The following is a 24,710-nucleotide window of genomic DNA, read 5'->3' as shown; positions in this document are numbered from 1 at the left end:
ATACTTTTTGCCACAACTGTATAAAAATGCAGAAATAAAATCAAGTTACCACTCCAGTGGTTTTGGCTCCTGGATCTTCCATTATCACCGACAAAGATTCTTGAACGTCCTTCACAAAAAGCTGCGCTACTCCAGGTTGTGTGTGCCGCAATGTCAGACATATATGGATACTAAGGGTAAGAAACAAGAAGGTTGGTGAAGCAATCATCATGCCATCATTACAAATCATATCCCTAAATCCCATCAGCTACTAACAAATTCATATAAGGTATAAAATGGGGATGCAGCTGGAACCATCTAATTTCAAAAAAGTGGGGTGCTGTAATTAACCAATTTAGAAACTGATGGCAGAAACATCTCAAAAAAGCTGTGACAGTGTTAACAAAAAACTGAAAAAGTAGAAGATCGTAAAAAAAAAAAAAAAAGTCAAATTTCAACTAGGTCGTGACAATGTATAAAAAAAACCAAAACAATAAAAAAAAAAAAAAAACAAAAAAACAAACACGTTAGAAAGGCAGAGTCTCTCAAAAGCAAAGCACGTCAGAGATTCACCAATCTGATCAACGGCGTCTAAAAATTGTGGAATGATTTCAATGAAATGTTCCTCAATGTGAAAATGCAAAAACTTTGAATATCCCTCCATCTACAGTACTTGATATCAAAGATTCTGGAGGAATCCATGTGAACAAGGCCGACAGGTAATATTGGATGCTAGTGATCTACAGGCTTTCTAGTGGCATTGCATTAAAAATTGGCACAAGTCTATTGTGCAAATCTTCCCACCCCCCCCAAAAAAATAAAAAAGGATATAGGAAAAGCTGCCATAGTAAATGATGAAACATGGAAGAGAAAAGTCCCAATGCGTCATCATCCCCTGTGTGTTTATTAGCAGTGCCAAGTTTTACTTTTTGCTAAAGGTTTTTTTTTTTTTTTAAGGATTTACTAACACTCCTTACATTGTTTGGCATGGGACATGGTCTATGTTCTAATTAAGTGATCATGCATGATTTCTATATAGTAACAGGTGTGCTATATGTGTGCACAATATATTTTGTGGTCATCCAGAATATATTGAAAGACCTACATCTCTTAGTATTTTCAGTTGATTTTGGAATCAATGTCTTGGTCATGTAAAAAAAAAAAAAAAAAATATAATAATATATATATATATATATATATATATATATATATATATATATATATATATATATATATATATATACATACACATACACACACACACCGTATTTTCCGGCATATAAGACAACTGGGCATATAAGACGCCATCCAACTTTTCCATTTAAAATATAGAATTTGGGATATACTTGCCGTATAAGTCGGGGGTCATCCTATACGCCGGATGTATTCTTATACGGCGTGTGCGGAGCTCTGCGGTCGCCACATATGGTGCAGGGAGGTGTCCCGATGAAGAGGTGCCTCACCGGGTTGGTGTAAGCGAATCAAGCCCGCCCTTGTATCCTATTACCTCCTTCTTTCACCCGTCCAGCCCGCCCTTCCCTGCCTTTCAAATCTCATGGGGATGGAAGTGAAGTAGCACATGCGCGCCTGCGCCGCTTCACTTCCATCCCCGCGAGATTTGAAAGGAAGAGAAGGGCGGGCCAGATGGGTGAGAGAAGGAGCAGCTTCACTTCCATCCTCCGGACACTTGAGCGGCAGAGAAGGGCAGGTCAGACGGGTGAAAGAATTAGGTAATAGGATACAAGGGCGGGCTTGAGTCACTTGCACCTTCCCGGTGAGGCACCTCGTCATCGGGACCGTTTCCTGTACCATATGCGGCGACGGCAGAGCTCCACACACAACGAATAAGACGACTCCCGACTTTTGAGAAGATTTTCAGGGGTTAAAAAGTTGTCTTATATGCCGGAAAATACGGTATATCTTTTACAACACCACGCAAGCTTTTTTTTTTTCTTCCCCCAGCTGTAGTGGGGTCACATATCCAAGTTCCCTGCCCCCAGTATTAAATTCACCAACCACCATCTTCATCTGTTAATGGCGCCGCTCCGATCGATCTCCAGCAGTTTGTGACCTGCGAGATTGCTCAAGCATTTGCTAGGCGACTCGGAGGTCACTTCTCAATGTAAGTCCTTATCAGAGCCAGAATGAGGCCAGAACATGGCTCTGATACTTACACACAGTTCGTAAATGTTGCGACTGACTTCCACTCAGAAGTGGTGATCAGAAGATGGCGGATTGGGACAAGATCTGTAAACAGCTGAAGATGGCAGCTGGTGAGTATATTACTAGGGGCTGGAAACTTATATTCGTGATACTACACCATAGCTGAAATAGAGAACGCTGGAGTGACGTTTTAAAATTTGCAATGAAAGTTTAAAGTTTTTTGTTTTTTTTTTTACAATTAACTTTCCTGGTTGCCTATTTCTCCTTTATTGTAGTTTCTTTGTCATGTGGTGCAACAGGTTTTATATAGTCTGAGCCGTTTATTTCTTTTTTCAGGTGTTATGTGTTTTTGCACTGTAAATCACTTACCTGGGTGGAAATTGGAGCGTATTCAGATTCCAACCTTTTGCTGTCAAAGAGTTGGACAATCGATAGATATCAAAAACCTTCGAACCAAATGCGATCACTGATACTTCAGGATTTCCAAAAATAAAAATTTCTTTCATTTTTTGCAACCTTCAATTTAAAAAAAATAAATAAATAAAATCAATGTCTGACAATCATTATATAATAAGCCAGAATTCTCAGACACCATCAGCTCAAAACTGGCAGCAACCAATGGCACTCAGTTAAGCACAAATACTTGGATTAAGAACAATGGCAGTAGGTTCTCTTGACTGAGGAGTCAAAATATAAAATATTGGGCTATATCAGAAAACAGTGTGTTCCACAAGGGATGGAAAGTGATACAATAATGAATGTCTACAATGAACAGTTAAGCATGGGGGAGGTTTTTTGCAAGTTTGGGGCTGCATTTCAGCAAATGGATTTGGGGATTTGGTGAGGACAAATGGGGTCCTCAAAATTATGAAACAGGCAGATATTAATCTATTATGCAATAATTCATTCCTTTGTTACTCTGCCTGAAAATGAATGAATAAACTGAAAGCTGGGTGTTACTATTGCCCTTGTCAATGGGGCATGTCCCAAAACACAACACTGATCATTGACAACATAAGATTGTGAGATGACACCAACAAGAATGATCGCATCCAGATGCAAGATTGTTACAGATTCTAGTAAGAATAATAGAGAAATATCGTCAGAGTTCTAATAAAAAGTTACGGCTTCATTTCATAGGGAATATACACATTTACTGTAATATGTCAGAATTCTTTACAAATCACTAACAGCCAGTCTCAATTATGCTGCAGCATTACTTTGAAAAAAGCTTCACCCAAGAGCGGTCTCAGGAATGTCCTTTTGTCTGCAGCCAGGCTGGTACACAAGTATAACTTCTTTTGTGGGATGGAATAGTGCAATACAATATACTGTCAGAAAACATATCATGGGCAACTAAAGGCAACACGTATCACAGTATGACTATACACTGGGTAAACTGCAGGTGTACATCGGTAGCTTTTCCAAAGATATGCTTTAAATCAAGGCTCAAAAAAGATGAAGAGGCCCATATACATACACACACACAACACTTATTTTTTGTCTTTGCCTTGTGGTGACTAGCTGCCATATATACACAGGGACGTACATCAGAGGTACACACACATAGGAGAGCACCACCGGTGTATAGCCCCAAGGAACATCCTACATACAATAAGAACATAGCCTAAGACTTTACTCAGAGAAAACCAAAAGCAAAACACAAAACAAATATCCTGGAATAAAAAAGTATCCTGTGCATATAAGGGTGTGACCGCCCTGTTTCTGAGTTGGAAAATCCATCCTGTCTGGCCTATACTATTACTGGTGGTTCAGTCCCTCTGTCCTTGTTCACATTTACGTCACTTGACAAGTGGAAAGGTTTTAAATACAAGAGTTAGGACTGTCCCACAAGGGTTGCCGTGACGTGGCGGGATGGCTTCTACATTATTTTGATCAAAATTATGTTAACTAAATACCCTTATTATTACTATTATTACTACCTTCATGCAATTTTTGCAATATATTTTTTTTACTTTTTTATTCCAGGATATTTGTTTTGTGTTTTGTTTTTGTTTTTCTCTGTGTAAAGGTCATGTGTTCATATGCAATTACATTTTGCATGCACATTAATTTACTTTTTCTGCTCAGACCCAGTTTCTCTTAAGACTTTACTCAGGAGTGTACACATGGTAAAGAGAAAATTATATTATAATGTATATACAGTTATGTGATAGAAATGAGTAGAATGCATTTACATAGGCTCACTTACTCTTTTATGATGAATCGTGCGTTTGAAATGATACTCTTGGTGGCTTCGATATATCCATCTTCTCCCATGTGCATCATTGTAGCCCAGCAACCAGCTACAATGCCACCAGGTCGCGAGCCGGCTATAGAAGGAGACGCATACAATCCGCCTGGCCAGTCAGAAGTGACAAAGAACTGGTACTGCCTATAGTCCTTGTGGCTATACAGTATCACCGAAGACCCTTTAGGAGCGTAGCCATACTGGAAAGAAGGCAGAAGGAAAAAAATAAAAAAATCAATATCACTGCAGTGTAATTAAACTTGACGTTATACCTTATTTATTGGTCATGGGAACCCTACTGACACCCCAGTGTTCAAGCCCTCAGCTAAAGGAAGAGGTGTGCACAGCAGTGTGTGGACCCACGGATCCTACATTTAGTTATACACCACGGTGCCCATCCTAACGTATTAGCTGAGCACTTCTGAACTATAGATTGAGCAATCACTGGAGATCTCAGGACTGTGACCCCCCAACAAATCGAGAAGACTTAAGCTGCTTTAACATATTAAAAAAAAATTCTTACACATGATAGGATAAATGGTCTGCCTGGGTAGAATATGATCCACACTTCTGTTTGGTTACCCTACCTTATGAGTATCGGCTGAGATGCTGGTCACTCCTTTAACCCTAAAGTCAAATGGCTTTAGAGGGTAACCGGCTTTTTTCATGAACACAATGAGGAATCCACCTAAACAGGCATCCACGTGAAATGGGATGCTGTACTTTACTGCCAGCTAAGAAAACAAACAAAACACCATCATTAAAAGGGCAAAAAACACATTCAGAGTTCATTTTAACATGTTTAATTATTCCTCTCTTCATAGATGGATTTTTTTTTCGGCTACTGTTAATGAAAACAAGCACTTTCGCAATGTAATACTTAAAGTTTGCAGCTTTTATTGAGAAAAACACTTTTTAGAGCTCAGACAAGACCACTCCTGCAGTTTAGCTTGTACATACTATGCAGAAGGTGGCCGGTATTAGGGGTTAATAGCGCACTCCAGCAATACTGGCCAGGTTCAAAACAGTGCTTACAAGATAGACACAGAAGACTTTGTAAGTACTGCAGGTGTTGTGCTGTCTGAAAATGGTGGTCAGTATCCAAGGCAAAAAGCTGTAAGCTAAAGTCGTACAGGCAGGTCCCCAGCCGCTTCTCCCTGGCCAATGTCAATGACTGATAAGTATATGTGCACATACACTTATCAGTGGGCAGTGAGAAGCCACCGAGGACCCACCTGTACAACCAGTCAATAGCACGGCTCAGTCCCAAATAGCTATTAGAGTATGGAACTGCGGCATTTCAGAGACAAACATACATGGCTGTGATCGTACATCCAGTGGCTGATGCTTGGCGACCACGGTTTGAGTTGCCGGTATCAGATGACAGGTTCCCTTTAATGACTACATAATTGAAAAATGCTGATAAGCCTGCAGAATTGTGATTGCAGCTCCAGGATGTAACTCCAGCCTTAGTACATGGTACATATGGTAACATTCAAAGGCATTCAACAATCCAATAGTTTATTTAGCTTCATTTTATATGCAAAGTTTTAATCACGCTGAGCTTTGGGAGTCAAAGTTTCACAAAGATCATTTAGCCTTCGATAAGAAGTACTTACCTTAGCTACTTCTTCTATGGGGTCAATAATGCCATGTGGAAACTGAGGAGCTGAACACACCAGCATTGCGGTGTTCTTAGAGATCGCTCTTCTCATAGCCTAGAATACAAACGGAAACACTACAGAGGTGCATCATCTAATAAATGGAGCACATACAATCCAGACACCACGTCATGAAGCGTTGGTAGAAGATAGAAATGGAATCAGTCCTCAACAGTCCCGTCCCCCCCCCCCAAAAAAAAAACAAACAAAAAAAAACCCACACAATCATATACCAAGAAAGGCGTCTCCTGACTTCCGCTAAATCTAAGCCTGTGTGGGTTTTTTTTTTTTTGTTAATCATATACCAAGAAAGGCGTCTCCTGACTTCCGCTAAATCTAAGCCTAACAAAAAAAAAAAAAAAACAACTATCAGCCACACTTCCGTAAATTTGCCTTCCCTGGGCGGAATATGCCAGCCACACCATCACTTTGTCCACATGCTCCTGACTCCTCAGACTCCTAATTCTTGCTACTGAATTGAGACTATTGTCCTCCCACCTCCAGATACTTCCCCTCAGCTTCACCCTTTATACCCTCCTGTCCGTTATGTTAGTCCCTCCCTTTGTATCCCTCCTAATTATACGTTCGGAATATGGTTACTACAATGTACCCAGTTTGTTGTATAATTATTTAATACAAATCTATTGTAAAAAAAAAAAAAAAAAAAGAAAAAAAAAAAAAAATATTGTAGACACCATGTCTTCTTTCAAGAGTATATGAGCTTATGAGCTGCCACAACAGCAAACCCCTCACTAATGACACAAATTTTGAAACTTCACCAGAAAAAAAAAAAAAAAAAAAAAAAAAAATTAATCTAGACGTGTGGCGACCATTACATTTTACAAAGTGAAAACTGCAATTTTTCACAAATAATTCTAGTGCCTGTTCTACTGTGCACAGCTTATGCCCCTGACTAGTCCGCTCTAATTATTACACTGGGTTTTCTGATTTTTAGAGACGCCCTGTAGATGGCTCGAATTGTTTTGCCTGGACATAACACATAGCAAAGGCGTGAAAGAGCAACAGAGGCTAAATTTACTGACTGACCACTATAGGCCAATCACTGCAAACACTAGGAGGCGAAATAGAAAAAGAAACCTTGAGACGTGACCCCAATTTGGAAACTACACTCCACAAGGCATTTATAAAGTGGTGCATTTGCCATTTGAACCCAAGTGTTTCAGGGTTCAGTGCACATAAAATCCATTATGTAACATTACAGAAAAAGTACATAATGTAGATTTGTTTTGCTTTTTTGTCTCACATTCACTAGAAAATGGCAAGTTTTTTTTAACTTGAAAGTTTGTATATATTTTTTCTTTAAACGTTCAGGACTTGAATTTAAACTCTCTGGTTGGTAATGTGATACGCTGCAAAATTTCTGAAGAGAGATGGAATCCGGAATTTGATCGTGCCGTAATGGGCACGTGATCAATGCCTGGACCAATCAGTTCCTGATGATATCTCCTGGACCCAAGCAGCTGGATTCAGGTTATGGAGGCACGGTGAGGGACCGCTCTGCCGGTACAATACCCACTGTAAATATACGGCGGTACTGATCAAAGCCCAGCAAGCAACAGCGTCTGCTTACAGTCGTCTGTTAGAAAGACGTTACAAATTTTCTAGAGTTTACATGACCTATACAATACTGTGTCTGCATGGTTGCTGCCAAATACTAACCTGGTGTAGTCTAACCTTATAGGCATTCTCCATTCTACCCATCTCCCAACGTACAACAAACATATTTGATATTTTAGCAATACGGTGCTGCAGGGCTAGTCTGTATACAGGGAGCTATGGACTAGAGTTGAGTGAATATCTTCGGTTCCCCGCTTATTCGTCTAGCTATAGATCTTGCCGTATAAGCTACAGCAGGGAACCCGGCTTCCTGGAGCGCGCCGGCTGATCAGCTGATCGCCGCCGTAGCTGCATGTGTCGCAGCTGTGTCACTGTCACAGCACATGCATGGAGAGCCCAACACACAGGCTCTCCATGCATGTGCTGTGACACAGCCACAACACATGCAGCTGCGGCGTCGATCATCTGATCAGTCGGAGCGATCCTGGAAGCTGGGTTCCTGCTATAGCCTATTCGGCAAGCGCTATAGCTTGCTGAATAAGCGGGGAACCAAAGATATTCGCTCAACTCTACTATGGACACAAAATAAGTTATAATAAATGTAATACCTTCACATCCACTCTCAGGGTTTTCTTATCCAGGGGAATGTGTACCATCTTCATTCCAAAATAATTTGCCGCTTTATCAAATGCTGCATGCACACTCACGGGAGCAATTCTACAACAGAACAGCCCTGTAGCGTTACATACCTATGCCCAGACATACACATTTCAGACATAAAAATCACGAGAAGTAAGAAATGGATGACAATAAAAAAACCCACAAAAAAAGAAAAAATAAAATGTTTGCTTTCTTCCACACAAATAGAATAAAAGCCGCATCATGACCTGTAACTAGAGATGAGCGAACTTGTTCGGAAAATGATCAGCAAATCCAAATGTGCCATATTCATGATAAATTTATGTTTGGCGATTTTTTCTGAACATATTCACTCATCTCTACCTGTGACTAACTGTGGGAGTAACTGCAGTTCAAAAGTATTTATAAGTTGTTGTAAAGGGAGTCTATCAGCAGGATTTTCTACCTCATCTGAGAGCAACCTGATGTAGGTAAAGAGAAGCTAAATCCAACGATGTATCACTTAGGCTACTTTCACACATCAGTTTTTTGCCGTCAGGCAGGATCCGGCTATTTTTAGAAAAAACGGATCCGGCATAAATTTTGGAGAACTGTAGAAACGGATCCGTTTTTTTGCTGGATCCGTCTAGCAGGTTATATCTGTTCCTGGGGGCTGGCCAATTGGATCTGAGCATGCGCAGACTTAAAAAAACCGGATCCGGTGGCTGGATCCGTCTTTTTCTGGATCCAGCGCATTCCGGCGCCCATAGACTTTCATTGTAGCAAAAAGCTGGAAGCGCCGGATCCGGCGCTTCCGGCTTTTTCGCCGGAGACAAAAAAACATTACAGTAGCCGTTTTTTCCAGACGCCGGAATGAGACAAGTTGCCGGATCCGGCAAAAAACGGATGAAACGCAATGCCATCCGGCACGATCCGGCGCTAATGCAAGTCAATGGGGAAAAACTGGATCCGGCATTGCATTTTGCCGGATCCGGTTTTACAAAAAAAAGCCGGATCGCGCCTGACGGCGAAAACCTGATGTGTGAAAGAGGCCTAGCCTCTTTCACATATCAGGTTTTCGCCGTCAGGCGCGATCCGGCGCTTTTGACAGAAACCGGATCCGGCGAAATGCAATGCCGGATCCGGTTTCCCCCCCATTGACTTGCATTTGCGCCGGATCGCGCCGGATGGCCATGCGTTTCATCCGGTTTTCCCCGGATCCGGCAATGTGTCGCGATCCGGCGTCTGGAAAAAACGGCTACTGTAATGTTTTTTGTCTCCGGCGAAAAAGCCGGACACGCCGGATCCGGCGCGGCCGGCTTTTTCACACAATGAAAGCCTATGAGCGCAGCAATGCGCCTGATCCGGCGAAAGCCGGATCCGGTTTTTTTGGTCTGAGCATGCTCAGTAGCTCTGCCCACTACAACCTGTCAAAGAAGGGCTGTAGGAACATGCTATATATAGTTTTCCAGTAGCCAATCCCGTTCGGAAGGCCACAAGGGTCAATTTTAAAAACCGGATCCGGCGTAATCCGTCGAAAAACGGATAGAAAAACGGATGAACCGGATGAGACGGATCCGGTTTTGTCTGTCAAGAACAAGACGGATCCGGCAGAAAACCGGATCCGGCACATCAGGTTTTACAAAACATTTGCCGGATCCGGCATTCCGGCACGACGCCGGATCGCGCCTGACGCCGAAAACCTGATGTGTGAAAGTAGCCTTAGGGTACTGGGTGCAGCGGTTTTGACAGTTTAGATTTAAGCATTGCAGCAGAGCTGAGAAAGCGAACTCCGCCCACACCAGGCTCTGGATGTACAATGTCTATAGACAGTGAGCTGCTTATCAGGGGGCGGGGTCGAGTAGGAACAGGAGGCACATGCTGCTGTGTCCTAGCAATGATAAACTCCTGGTGCTAAAACAATCATTCTAAGAAAACAAAGCCACGGAACTTAATGAAATCTGTGTTTTTAACCCCTACAGAATGCAGTATGCAGATTACATAGCAAAAACCTGCTGACAGATTCCCTTTAAGGGAACCGGTTATGCTGAATATGGGTATGATCTACAGGCGGCACGTTACATAGGAGCAGGAGCTGAATAGATTGATATAACGTTTTGTAGGAAAAGATTCATTATAACTTGCAATACTGAATCTCATAAATTGCTGCTCTCTCTCCAATTAAGAGTCCAGGGGGCGGTCCTACTCAGAAAACGACATCTATGTATGAAGGCTCCTACCAGGAAGGTGGCATGTCACTCACTGGACTCCTATGCTCACAAGAAGAGTGTTACATCAATATAAGTTACACTGAAACATTCAGGATGTCATTACCGTTAGGTCTAGTCCACCTTCTCAGCATAAATAGTTGAAAGGTAGGTCTTTAACAGAAGTTATCAAATCGGCCAGGGAATGGATTTTAAATGTAAGCAGCAATCAGTAATTAATTTTCAATTTTTTTTAGTTTATAAAAATACAGTTTTCTTTTTTCTCAGGCAGAATCAGTATATTCCCCTTCTACACAACATAAACATCTGTACTGTCAAGCCGCTACTTTGAACACCAGGTGGCACCAATATACATCCCACACAATCGCTATCTATCTTGCCATTTTAACAGGGGTGTGGATATCCACTGTGTACATACATTAAATATACAGTTGAAACCAGACGTTTACATACACTATATAAAAAGACACATATGCATGATTTTCTCAATATCAGACATGAAATCAGAATAAACCCATTCCCGTTTTAGGTCAATTAGGATTACCATAATTATTATTTGCTAAATGCCAGAATAATGAGAGAGAGAGATTTAAAGCATTTTTATTACATACTGCAAAGTAAAATGTTTACATACACTAAGATTAGTATGCTTTTAAACAATTCTGGACTGCCCATATGATTATGCCATGTGTTTGGAAGCTTCTAATGGTATTTTTGGGAACATTTGAGTTATAGACACCTGTGGATGTATTTTTAATGCACACCTGAAACACTTTCTCTGTGTAGCATCATGGAAAAAAAAAAAGTCAAGAAATCAGCCAAGATATCAGGAAGAGAATTGTGGACTTGCTCAAGTCTGGTTCATCCTTGGGTACAAGTTCAAGATAACTGAAGGTGCCTCTTTCATCCGTACAATCAATTACATGCAAGTACAAACAAGATGGTCCAGCCTTCATACCACTCAGGAAGGAGATGGGTTCTGTGTCTCAGAGATGAACTTGCTTAGGTCCGACATGTGCGCATCAACCCAAGGACAAAAGCAAAAGACCTTGTGAAGATGATGGCGGAAGCTGGTAAGACTGTCAATATCCACAGTGAAATGAGTAGTGTATCTACATGAGCTGAAAAGACACTCTGCCAGGGAGAAACCATTACTCCAAAAGAAACAAAAAAAAGCCAGATTAATGTTCACAAGAACAAAGACGTTACATATTTTTGAAGACATGTCCTGTGGACTGATGAAAATAACATTGAACTTTTTGGGTATAATGACCATCATTACATTTGGAGGAAAAAGGGAGAACCTTGGAAGCCCAAAAACACCATCCCAACTGTGAAACATGGGGGAGGCAGCATTATGTTGTGGGGTTGTTTTACTGCAGGATGGACTAGTGCACTTCACAAAATAGATGGCATCATGAGAAAAGAAGATTATGTGGCAATACTGAAGCAACATCTAAAGACATCAGCTAGGAAGCTAAAGCTTGGGCAGAAATGGGTCTTCCAAATGGACAACGACCTGAAGCATACTGCCAAAATAATAGAGTTGCTTAAGAATAACAAAGTCAATGTTTTGGAGTGGCCATCACAAAGCCCTGATCTCAATCCTATTGAAAATTTATGGGCAAAGCTGAAAATGCAGGTGCAAGCAAGGCGACCTACAAACCTGGATCAGTTACACCAGTTTTGTCAGGAAGAATGGGCCTAAAATCTGACCAACTATTGTGAGAAGCTTGTGGAAGGATATCCCAAACGTTTGACCCAAGTCATTCAGTTTAAGGGCAATGGTACCAAATACCAATGAAATGTATGTAAACTTTTGACTTTGCAGTAAGTAATAAAAATGCCTTAAAACATTCTCTCTCTCATTATTCTGGCATTTGGCAAATATTAATAATTATGGTAATCCTAATTGACCTAAAACGGGAAAGGATTAGTCTGATTTCGTGTCAGATATTGAGAAACACAGGCAGATGTGGCTTTTCATATAGTGTATGTAAACTTCTGGTTTCCACTGTATGTACACACACATTCTTTAATGTCACCCATAATCTGTAGAAATCAATTGAGAAACAAACTGAATTTATGTGAGGGGGCGGGGTAGGGAATAAAAATAAGGAAACTAAAATAATATGGTTCCAGAAGCAAAAATACCTGGTATAAATTGGAGATGTGGTTGTGTTCAGAATTAGCCAATCACATTTAGGGCACGTTCACAGTAGGTGTTTTTTTCAGCGTTTTTTTTTTGTGTTTTTCAGCATGCTTGATTTGTCTCTTGTGCATGCTGATAAAGTTTAGTATTGAAAAAAAAAGCCCTATTCCAAAGAATGAGGTTTTAGCACAAAAACGCTGCAAAATATGATACCTGCGTTTTTGAAAAAATGCCCAGTGTGAACTTGGCGTTAAACTAAAGGCTCAAGTTAAATAATAGTCGGTACACGGCTGCCATCATATATAGTGATTCTGATTAACCTTACATAAAAAGTTTAGCTGTTCTAGCAGGATTTTCAGCAATAAAGTCATGATTTTGTAAACATCTTGCAACATAACATAGGGATCATATTTTTTTAAATTCATCAGATGAGAAGGTAACTAAAAAATTCCAAGGCATTACATAGACCATGGAACATTGAAGACGGTCATCATAAAGTGTCTTAAATTTGACACAACAATGGAATCGCCTAAAACTGGGCAACGCTAAGAAACTGATGAAAAAGACAAGGAAAAAAAAAAAAAAAAAAAATAGTCCAAGAAGCTGCCAAGAGGCTTACAGCTACATTAAAAAAAACTGCAGAAATTTATGGCAGGTACTGGTTGTGCCCTGCATGTGACAACAATCTTCCCTATTCTTTATATGTCTGGTCTCAGGGGGTATGGGTGGCAAGACGGAAGCCTTTTCTTCATTGACTAGGTTTTGCCACAACCTACATCTAATCTGCCAAAAGCATGTGGGAACAGGTGTTATAGTCTAAAGAGACCAAGGTTAAAACTTTTAGCCAGAATTCCAAAAGGTATTTTCGGAGCAAAATCAACACTGCGCCCCACCAAAAGAGCACTTTAACCACAGTGAAGCATGGTGGAGGCAGCATTATGCCTTGAGGCTGTTTTTTAGCAGCTGAAACTGGGGTCTTAGTCAGAGTGGAGGGAACAAAACCTTCAGCTGCTGCTAAAGACGAAAATGAATTTCACCTTTTCGTGCATGCCTCCAAATCAACAAAACTGTGGCTTCGCCAGGAGAAAATCAAAGTTTTGGAATAGCCAAGACAGAGCGCAGATCTGAATTTAATTGAAAATCTGTGGAAGACCTGAAGAGGACACTGTACACAAGAGGTACCCTCACAATGTGACAAAATTGGGGAGCTACTGCAAGGAAGGGTGACCAAAGATTGCCAATTCTAGATGTGCCATGCTCAAAGTACTACTCAAAAAGACTGAATGCTGTCATGTATTCTAAGAGTACGTCAATAAAATATTAGTATAAGGGTGTGCATTTAAAGGGGTTGTCCACTATTAGGAGTACCCTTTCTTGAACAAGATGTTTGGCCCCAATAAAATAAAGTCTATACTCACCTCCCTTGCTGGTGCTGTTCCAGTGATGTCAGCGCTCGCAGTCCCAAAACCATGGGATCGCAAGAGCTGACACCGACAGAGCGGTATCAGCACAAGAGCAGAGTATAGGCTTTTTTATTTTATCCGGGCCAAACATTATGTTCAAGGGGTTGTCCTTGTAGTAGATAACCCCTTTAACCCATCATTTGCATATGAATGATAGCACCAATTATTTGGGAATGCAGCAACAGATGGAAGAAATATGGATTTACACTTTAAAAACCTGCATGCTCACATATGTGGTTTAGGCGTGTTGATCTTACTGACAGAATAAGCTGCATGTAAATGGTAACATATTGCTCAAATGAAATATTCTCTAACAAAAATCATGGAATTTTTTTTTCTTTTCACAAAAATACATGTGACTTCTGAAGTCCGTATTACGCTGGGATTTCTTGGAGAAGACTGTTACTTACATCTCTGGGTACTTTATTCCCTTTTCATATGCCAGATCTCTGTAGGCTTTGCAGGCCATCAAGATACTTTCAGTTCCTCCAGATGTCACCTGCACAAGTAGAATAGACAACATCTATGAGTTACTGTTGCTCCACTGAGGCGAGCTCAATGAGATTTCGGCATCTAATGATGCTGTGAAGGGAGAGAGACAGGGAATAAAAGCAGCAATAATCAGTTTCATCCACTGATGTTCATGGCTAGTCATGAGGTTTTATCTCAGGAATTCCTCAATATGTAGGTGTCGGGTTGACAGTCCTGCTGGGAGCAGTGATAGCAGACATTCCTTACAAGGAAGACATAACATGCTAAAAAAAAAAACAACAAAAGAAAATAAATAAGTTCTAATGGCCTCAGAGAAAAGTAGGACCCATCGCCTGAAAAATCACATGTGAAAATGTGCAAACATAGCAAAAGTTGTGGCAATACCCAGTGATGGATTTCCTAACGGCTGAGTGTGTGTTGCTCAATGCACAGTAGACGACATACAGTGTGTAACGTCACAAAGCACAGCTGTGTCTGACTGCCAAGTGTCCTCAGATCAGTACAAAACAAGACGACAGCCATGACCTCTGCAGATGAGCAAACAGGCTGAACACCGGAAAACCATCCTTCATTGCCAGTGCAACGGTTTGAGTTTGTTCACCTAGATTTTGCTCTCGTTTTCCTCCTAAATTTTTCTCTTTAGCCTTTTTTGATTGTCTTCAGACATAAGACACATGAAACACGAGATGCAGATGGAATTTAATGGATTCTGGAGTTTCAGGTTGGAAGATCTTGATTTGCAGGGGTTGTCTGGCCTGCTACCAAGCTTCATCGTCCCATGGTTTAGGGCAGGGGTCTCAAACTCGGCAGAGTAAATGGGCCGCACATAAAAAATTTAAGCTGGCGGGCCGCATTCCTTTCAAACTTAATACAGTCACAATTGATGGCAGTATCTAAGGGGTTAAACGGCCGCGATCGGCCGTTCAAATAGGTTGTCAGCTGCGATGTACAGCTTACCTCAGCGGATGATAGTGTTGGCTCTGCATGTGAGATGGCGCTATCATCTCATTGTACACGCACAGCCACCTGCAAAATCCAGCAATGGGGGGAAAATCATGCCTCCGCTCTCTGCGCGCTGTCATTACACAGCGCCAGAGGGATGTCATCAAGCAGGGCCACAGCCACTACGGAGCGGCGCACTCCTCCTCTCTTCTAGCGTGAGCAGTGGCGTATCTACAAAGTTATGGGCCCTGGTGCGAACTTTCAAATGGCCCCCCCCATGCCAAAACACACACACACACACACACACACACACACCTCCACTCAGAACACCTCATACACACGCGGCTCTGCTACATCCACCCTGTAAACCCCTCCTGACCCCACACAAACTTACCCGCATCCAGCACCATGACAACCAGAACAGCAGCATCCTGCATACACTGAGGCCCCTGATCATGTGACCCCTAACTCCTCCCTCTCCTGTGACCTCATCCCAGGTCCTGTGCAGTGCACACAGAGCAGCCATCGCACGCTCCTGATTGCGTGCCCTGCCTTCCCCTTCTACCTGCCTCAGGGGGTGAGACATGTGGTGCACCGTGGGCAACAGATGACTGCCTCAGGGGCAGCATGTTTGAGACCTCTGGTTTAGGGCTTAATCGAGTCCCAGAAATACACCATATTAGAGGGAAGCGCTCATCAAAAAATTACCTATTGTTTAAATCATGTTTTGTTGCTAAATGTGTATTTTTTTTCTTTAATTTAGGCACTGCTTTACAATTTTTATTAATGTGGTTGCTGACTACAAGGACAACCCCTTCTCACTCTGAATTTTTCCTCCGGTTAAAATAAAAATAGTTATGCTCGCCTCCCATGCTGGCGCTGTCCCAGAGGTGTCGGCACTCCAGTTCCCGGGGCTCACCCGTGGTTATGTCATGTGAGCCCAGGGCCCAGTCAGCGCTGGCGTCACGGTCCCTAGCTTTGGACAGAAAATTAATCAACAGGAAGGGTGAGCTGCGGCTGTTCTGTCACTTCCGGTTGATTACTTCTAAGTGCATAGGTGGGGACGGTGACGCCATTGCCGATTCACCTATTGTGAATGGTGGCTCCTGTTATCCACTATGGATACAGGTGCTACCTGCCTCTGCTAATAAATGATCTGGTGAAGACACATCCTAAAAGGACAGGAAGCAAGGAGTCTGAAGATGCCCTGATGGGCACTGTGAAAATTGCAAGACTGCTGATTTTTATTTTTACAAAATAATGGGATTAAAAAAATTATTGTAATACAAGGAACAAAAAAAAGTGATTTAAAACAAGCAATGGGTCATATTCTGATGATTGCCTCCTTAAGGCCAGGGTCACACTTGCATGTGTAATGCAAGAAACTCGCGTGAGTCACTCGCATCAATACTCGGCACTGCTCCCGGCACTCGGGACCGGAGTGTGCCGTTGCATAGAAATACATGTAGCCGCACACCCCTGTCCCGAGTGCCGGGTATCGATGGGCGAGTTTCTCACATTACACACACAAGTGTGACCCCGGCCTAAAGGGCGCAATCAGACAGCCGGATAATTTGTGCATGGATTGCAATGCAATCCTTGGACTGTCCATTGGTTCTCCTGACCTGAGTGCATATTCAAGAGAAAATACAAACTATTTTACTTACCGCTCCACAGGTCTCAGGGCCACCACTGAAAAGGTTACACGCCATTCTGACTATTTCTGCTTCCATCTTACGTACACCAGGGAAAACATCAGGATGTAGAGGATTGCTCCAGGCAAATTCTCCATACACCTATAGGGAAAAGTTTCAGTGCATGAGAACAAAGCCCTGCAGAAAGGATGCAGGGCACCGATACACATCCAACTCATGCATTACACAAAGATTAATACAATGAGGCCGAATGACCGCACATTTCACTTTTGTCCATTGGGTGGCTCTCAGTTCTATCAAAATCGACAAAGTATTTAGGAACAAAACACTAAATACAGTTGTTAATACTACATTAGTAGAATAGAAAATGTGGTTTTTATAAACAAGTTATCCTCAGTTCATTAAAAAAAAACAAAAAAAAAAAAAACAACACACACCATACTGCGGCTTGTACACCCGCTCCGTGTGTGAGTTTACGCAGAGGTGAATAGAAGCACATGGGATTTCTGTAAATCCCATCCACTGCGCTTATAATGTAGAAAGCAGCAGCGTCTTGCGATTCCTGATCGTGGGCACACAGCCTTAGTGTCAACCACATGGGAACAGAAGGAACGTCAACACAGGTGTTCTGGAGGTATACTGTCGGCATCACATTCAGTATATTCGGGTTATGTGCTGCCCATAGTGACTTTTGTGCCTGTATAAATGAGCCAATCAGTCGAGCGGTTTGCTTGTGTGTCAATTGATCAGGGGTACGTTTACAGCGATCACTTATGGGTCGAATTAATGTGGACAAGAAAGCTCGTTCCTAATCATCATGTGTCAATGGACCTTAAGAAAAAAAAAAAAAAAAAAAAAAAAAAAAAATAATATACACCACACATTCTACTAATCTGCTTATATCTACCTTTACAAGAAGCTGGGTAAGCCGTTCATCTCCACTATAGACAGTTCCAGACACTTTGCCTTGTTCCCACGAGACCTCACCTGAAACAGAAAAAAAAAAAAAAAAATCCAAATTAACACTCGAGATTGAAAACAAAACCTCATACTGGAAAAAAAAAAAAAGTGTCTAAAAACTGCAACATTACAGTATATGCCAAATATAACTGCCACAGACCTCATTAGGGAGGCATTAAAGGGAAATCGGTCACCAGGTTTTTGTTACATAATATGAGAGCAGCATGATGTAGGGGCAGAAATTCAGATTCCAGCAATGTGTCACGTACTGGGCTCCACCACTGATTGGCTGCTTTCTATATACACTGTGCATAGGTAGAAAGCTGTCAGTGGTGTGACGGGTTATACAGAGCACAGCATTCAAAGCACTGCTAGATCTGCTGAAGAAGAAAAAAAAAAACAAAAAAAAAAAACAACAAAAAAAAACAACTTTAATCAAAACTACAGCACTCATTAAAGTAAGAGATACATCGCTGGAAAAAGTCTCTGCCTCTACTCCATGATGCTCTCATACATTGTAGCAACAACCTCCTGACCGATATGAGACATAGGCAAGCCATTACATTGAATTTTTAAAAGAAAAATAAGTTAAAAAAAACAAAAACACAGGCTCTCATGTTTCCAACACTTATTTTCCTTTCTATAACCCCTTTCCAACATCGGGTGTAATAATACACTGTTGGACTCCCTCCCTTTCATGTGGGCTCTGGCGCTGAGCCTACATCTTTCCGGGCACATGTCATGTGGCGGAACAGCCGCGGGTGGAATTGCTATCCACCCGTTAATGCCACTGTCAAACTCTGACAGCGGCATTTAACACGTGCTTCCGGCCAAAGCAGTGGAAATCCACCCACCGGTGACCCCCCATCACGTGACTGAGGGTCACTGATGGGCTGGCATGACAAACAGGTCGGGGCTCATAGCAAGTCAGCAATTCTGCTACATAGAAGTGATCATCGCCTGTATGTAGCTGAGCCGATCGGGTTATGGCAGCCTCTAGTATCCCATGGAGACTATTGAAGCATGCCAAAAGTAAAATGTTTGTGATTTGTTTTATTTATAAAAAAAAGTTCAAATCACCCTCCTTTTTGCCCCATTCAAAATAAAACAAAAAAAAAATAAAAAAATAAAAATGAAACAAACACATATTTGGTATAGCTGGTTTCAGAATCGCCCACTCAATATAAAAAAAAAAAATTAACTTCATCGATAAAGAGTGTAACGAGAAAGTCTTAGTTACTCACCGGTTAACGGTATTTTTTGGAGTCCATGACAGGACCACCAGAGAGAGGGGATCCGGCCTTCAGGAACAGGAAACCTACAGATACAAAAAGGGCGGCACCTCTCCCACGCATCAGTTGGATTACAGAGCACAAGACGACCTCCAAGGTTAATGGGTACAATACTATTACTACTTAATTATTTATCACCAGTGGACATATACAAGAAGAAGACGTGCACACCCAAATTAACTAAGGGAAGGGAATATATGGGTGCTGTCATGGACTCCGAAAAATATGGTTAACCGGTGAGTAATTAAGACTTTATTCGGTCGTCCATAACAGCACCACCTGAGAGAATTACAGAGAGTAATAACTACTTTAGGGAGGGACTACAGCCTGCAGCACCCTTACACCAAAGGAGAGGTCTGCGGAAGCACCCAAGTCTAGCCTATAATGACTATAAAAGGTGCTCGGAGAGGACCACATAGCCGCCTTACATATCTGGTCAATGGAGATTTTTGATCTTTCGGCCCACGAGGTCGCCATGGTTCTGGTGCAATGCGCCCTCAGCTTCCCAGGTGCCGACCTGCCTTTTGAGGTGTATGCTAGTGAAATAGCCTCTCTAATCCACCTGGCTAGCGTATTTTTTGACACTCTAAGACCTTTCCTAGGGCCTTGATGGGAGACAAACAGGGCATTCTCTTTCTTCCAGGGATCGGTAACTGCCAGATATTCTATGAGACATCTCCTAACATCTAGGGTGTGTAGTTTCTTTTCCTTCTCGTTAGCTGGATTGGGAAAGAAGGATGGAAGGACTATTTCCTGTGTCCTATGAAAGCTAGAAACTATCTAGGTAAATACGCTGGATCAGGCCTAAGTATTACCCTATTGTCTCTGAACTGTATATAAGGAGGACGCCTAGATAATGCCTGGATGTCACTTAAGGCCCTTTTACATTTAGCGATGCACCAGCGATCCGACCCGGTCAGGATCGCTGGTGCATCGCTAAATGATCGCTAGTGAGCTTTCATACAGAAAGATCTCACAGCGATGCAGCAGCGACGCAGCGTACGATACTCACCTTTCACACACAGCAATCCTGACGTCCTCCCGCCCGCCTCCACGCGTCGCTCGTCGTCACAGCAGGAAGTCTCAGCAGGAAGCACCCGACGAGAAATGGAGCCGGACATTCTCGCGCAATCAGCGATAATCAGCAGGGAAGCCAGTCGTCGGTAAGTATCACACATAGCGATATCGCTAGCAATATCGCTATAACGTCACAAAACCAGTGACGTTTTAGCGATATCGCTTCGTGTAAAACCCCCTTTACTCTACGAGCTGACGTCAGGGCTACCAGAAGGCTACATTGAGGGACAGGTTTTTTATGGAAGCTGATGAGATAGGTTCAAAAGGAGCTTCTGTCATAGCCGCGAGGACTAGGTTCAAGTCCCATGGCATGAATCTATCCTTGACTACTGGTCTGGATCTACCTGTCGCTTTAATGAATCTATTGACCAAGTAATTACCAGCGATGTTGCAGCTAAAGAAGGCCCCCAAGGCTGATACTTGTACTTTAAGGGTACTGGTGGAAAGCCCCATGTCCAGACATTTCTGTAGAAATTCTAAGATTTGAATTATAGGCGCTGAATCCCCAGCAACTACTCCTGAGTTCTGAAGGAATTTTTTCCAAATTCTGAAGTAAATTTTGGTTGTAATGATTTTCCTACTTTTAAGTAGGGTTTTAATCAGGTCTGGGGAGAAACCTTTATCTTTTAGCAGTGACCGCTCAAACTCCACGCAGTCAGATGTAGGCCAGCCACCTGAGGATGGAAGACTGGGCCCTGGGATAGGAGAACCGGGATGTCTGGAAGAACCCAAGGATCGGACACCGACATGGTCCTGAGGCATGAGATCCATGCCCTCCTGGGCCAAAATGGAGCGATAACTATAACCCTTGCCCTGTCTTTTCTGATTTTCCTCATCATTAGTAGAGATAGGGGAGGGAAGGCGTAGGCTAGCCTGAAGTCCCATTTTATCAAAAAGGCAACTACCGCCAGAGGATTCTCTCTGGGATTTAGGGAGCAGAATTGTCTTATTTTCCTGTTTTCCTTGGTGGCGAAGAGATCTGCCTCTGGTTGTCCCCACCTTCGTACAATCAGGTTGAAGATGGAGGTTTTTAGGGACCATTCTCCTTGCCTTAGCAGATTGCGGCTTAAGAAATCTGCCGTGATGTTTTCTTTCCCTTTTATATGTAGAGCTGTTAAAGATAGAAAATGCTGCTCTGCTAGTTGGAACAAACGCTCTGCTACATTCATCAGTGGTTTGGAACGAGTCCCGCCTTGGTGATTGATATAAGCCACGGTGACCTGATTGTCAGAGAATACTCGCACGTGATGGCCCTGTAGATACACAAGGAGCTTTTTAGCTGCCTACTCCACTGCTGTCAATTCTTTCAGGTTAGACGACATTTCTGATGATGCTCCTATGGGCCCTGGACCAGAATCTCACCCATATGGGCCCCCCAACCGGAGGGGCTTGCATCTGTGGTGATTATGCGGGTTATGTTATACTCCCAGTGCACCCCTCTGGATAAATTATCCTTCTCTAGCCACCACTCTAGGTGCTCCCTTGTGTTTCGGGACAAAAGTTAGCTGGCCCCAAGAACTCTTTGATGTAATAAAATCTCACCCTGTAGTTTCCTTGCATGAAACTGGGCCCACTGGACCACGGTGATACAGGATGAGAGAGAACCCATTAAGGGATGTGGCTTTCCTGAGGGACATGGTGGGGTTATTGGAAGCGTTCAGGACCTGATAGTGTAGGCGAACAAGCTTCTCCGGAGGCAGACGGCATTCCTGTTTCTCAGAATCTAGAATTAGGCCTAAGAATTCATGTTAAGCAACCATCCTAACTGCTCTAGGGCAGACATTGCCCTTTGTAGCTGTTCCAAACAATGTTCCGCTGTTTTGCCTACAATAAGGAAGTCATCCAGGGACTACTAGAATGTCCGATTCACGTAGATGGGCCATAACCTCGGCTATAACTTTAGTAAACACCTGGGGAGCGACTGCCATCCCAAAGGGGAGGGCCGCATATTGAAAATGTTGAACTGACCCATCTAACTGAACCGCCACTCTGAGGAAACGCTGATGAGCTGTATGAATGTGTATATGGTAGTAGGCGTCTTTTAAATCTATCACCACCATAAAGCAATTTTGAAAGAGCAAGCTTATTGTGGAATTGTTTCCATTTTGAACGGGACGTATGACCAGGAACTCGTTGAGGGCCTTAAGATTTATTATAGTCCTGAAGGAGCTGTCTGGCTTACGGACTAGGAACAGAAGGGAGTAGAAACCTTTTCCCCTTTCTCCCTCTGGAACCTCTGTCAGGACCTTCTTGCGGCATAGATCATGAACCTCGGCCTCCAGGGCAGCTTTTTCTGATGGGGAAGACCTGAGTGGGGTGACCTTAAATCGATCTTGGGGAACCCAGGAGAATTCTAGTCGTAGTCCCGCAGCTATCAATCCCAGTATCCAGTTGCTACTAGAGATCAGCGACCAGGCCGGGTAGAAGGCAGCTAGTCTCCCTCCTACCAGAGCAACTAGTCATTGGGACGGCTTTTTAGCGTCACAGGCTGAACCTTCCTGGCGCCCCCCTCCTCCAAACATAAATCCTGTACCTTTCCTTCTTTTTTCATCCCATCTGCCTTGATCTCTGGACGACCTTCTAAGTAAATATCCATTCCTGATAAACGGACGTCTATAAGAAAGGTTCTGCAGACTGCGGAATTTCTTTATATCATGTTTTTTCTAACAGTTCGGTCCATGACGGGACCAAATAGATATTCCCCCTCACACGGAATGGAACAGAGTCAGGACCTGGTCTGGATATCTCCTGGCCAACACTTCAACCAGAGCGCCCTTCGGGCTGCATTAGATAATCCCACGGTCCTGGCTGCCATCCTTGCAGAATCTGCCGAAGCATCAGCTAAAAAAGCAGCAGCATTTTGGATGATCGGCAGGGTTTTCCGGATGGACGCTCTCGAGGCTCCGTCTTTCAGCTGAAAATCCAATTGATCTAGCCAGACCATCATGGATCTGGCTGTACATGTGGCAGCCACCGCTGGTCTTAGAGCGCCCGCTGACATCTCCCATGTTCCCTTTGGAAAAGAATCCGCTTTTTTATCCAACGGATCTTTTAAGGAGGCCATGTCGTCAAAGGGTATGGAGGATTTTTTGGAGGCTTTGGCTACTGCTGCGTCAAACTTAGGGGCCTTATCCCATCTGCTTACCACTGGGTCATCAAAAGGGTACCTCCGCTTGAAGGCTGGTGGCAAGGTGCCCCTTTTTTCAGGCCTCTCCCATTCTCTATCAGGCTCTGGACTTTATCATTTAATGGAAAAGCCCTGCGCTTCCAGGGATCTAGACCCCCGATCATCATGTTCTGCGCGGAGAGTTCCGGCTTTGTGTCTGCTACCCCCATGGTGGACCTTATTGCCTTGACTAGCCTATCCATTTGGTCTAAGGGAAAGCAGAACCAGCTAGAGTCCTCATCCGAAGAAGACGAAGAGGAGGCCAGGGACTCTGAGGAGTCATCATCTTTCCTAGGGGCGACCGAGGACTCCGAGCCTGAAAAACTAGCCTCTCTTCTAGAAGATTCCCCTTGTGATGGGGTTTTTATCTCTGTCCTGATTATCTCCCTCAGGCTTGTGGTGAAGTCAGGCATCTCTTCCGCTACCTGCATAAACGGGGAGAGTATAAGGGCCTGTCCATCCACCCATGGACCATCATTCCCTTTTAAACCCTACCGTCTGTCGCACGCATGGCTGACACAACTTTTTAGAGTGGGCATCAGGCAAGGGGCAACTACAGAGGGCACATTCCCTGTGCTTCTGTTTTCCCGAACTTTTCTTCCCCTGCGAAAAAAACCCATAAGGGAACACTGCATCAGGGTACTTTCACGGAGATCTCTTACTCATGCAGTTGAAGCAGGTACCGGATCACGGAGGGAGGCAGGGGGATCCTTGAGTCTGGAGGAACTTCTGCGTCTGTCCGCTCGTTCATCTTTGCTTCTTTTGCTGGCTACTTGTATGAGGCTTCACTGTGGCCTGTTTCTGCGGGCGCTCCTGCACCTCGTCCTGCTGGTTTATGGGGGCTTCCGTTGTATCCATTGCTGCAATGGGCCTTCAGAAGCACCCCAGCAGCGTCCCAGCCTGCCTTATAATGCCTCCTGATATCCGGGTCAGCAGGGTTCTGGCCGAGGGCACCTCCCACTCGGGACCCCGCCCCGTGCTCTGGCCTCCCCCCTCCGGCCGCTGCACGCGACCCAGGATAGCCGCGCTTCTG

At 43.2% G+C, this 24,710-nt stretch overlaps 1 protein-coding gene across 1 annotated transcript in view; it reads right to left on the bottom strand.

Annotated features, from left to right (window-relative positions):
- Nucleotides 1–24,710, bottom strand: part of SGPL1 (sphingosine-1-phosphate lyase 1) — a 67,071-nt gene that overhangs the window by 5,701 nt on the left and 36,660 nt on the right. The window contains exons 5-13 of the mRNA XM_073574894.1: nucleotides 18,090–18,169; nucleotides 17,195–17,323; nucleotides 14,504–14,592; nucleotides 8,241–8,349; nucleotides 6,013–6,111; nucleotides 4,981–5,127; nucleotides 4,355–4,593; nucleotides 2,512–2,658; nucleotides 50–170 (exon numbers count right to left, since the gene is read on the bottom strand). Coding sequence (XP_073430995.1) covers nucleotides 50–170; nucleotides 2,512–2,658; nucleotides 4,355–4,593; nucleotides 4,981–5,127; nucleotides 6,013–6,111; nucleotides 8,241–8,349; nucleotides 14,504–14,592; nucleotides 17,195–17,323; nucleotides 18,090–18,169 — 1,160 coding nt within the window. The remainder of the gene's footprint in view (nucleotides 1–49; nucleotides 171–2,511; nucleotides 2,659–4,354; nucleotides 4,594–4,980; nucleotides 5,128–6,012; nucleotides 6,112–8,240; nucleotides 8,350–14,503; nucleotides 14,593–17,194; nucleotides 17,324–18,089; nucleotides 18,170–24,710) is intronic.

The sequence above is a fragment of the Dendrobates tinctorius genome, unplaced genomic scaffold, assembly GCF_039654945.1.
Source record: "Dendrobates tinctorius isolate UK_male_01 unplaced genomic scaffold, ASM3965494v1 ptg000040l, whole genome shotgun sequence".
NCBI lineage: Eukaryota > Metazoa > Chordata > Amphibia > Anura > Dendrobatidae > Dendrobates > Dendrobates tinctorius.
The sequence above is the reverse complement of the archived record's forward strand: the minus strand, read 5'-3'. Positions and strand labels throughout refer to the sequence as shown.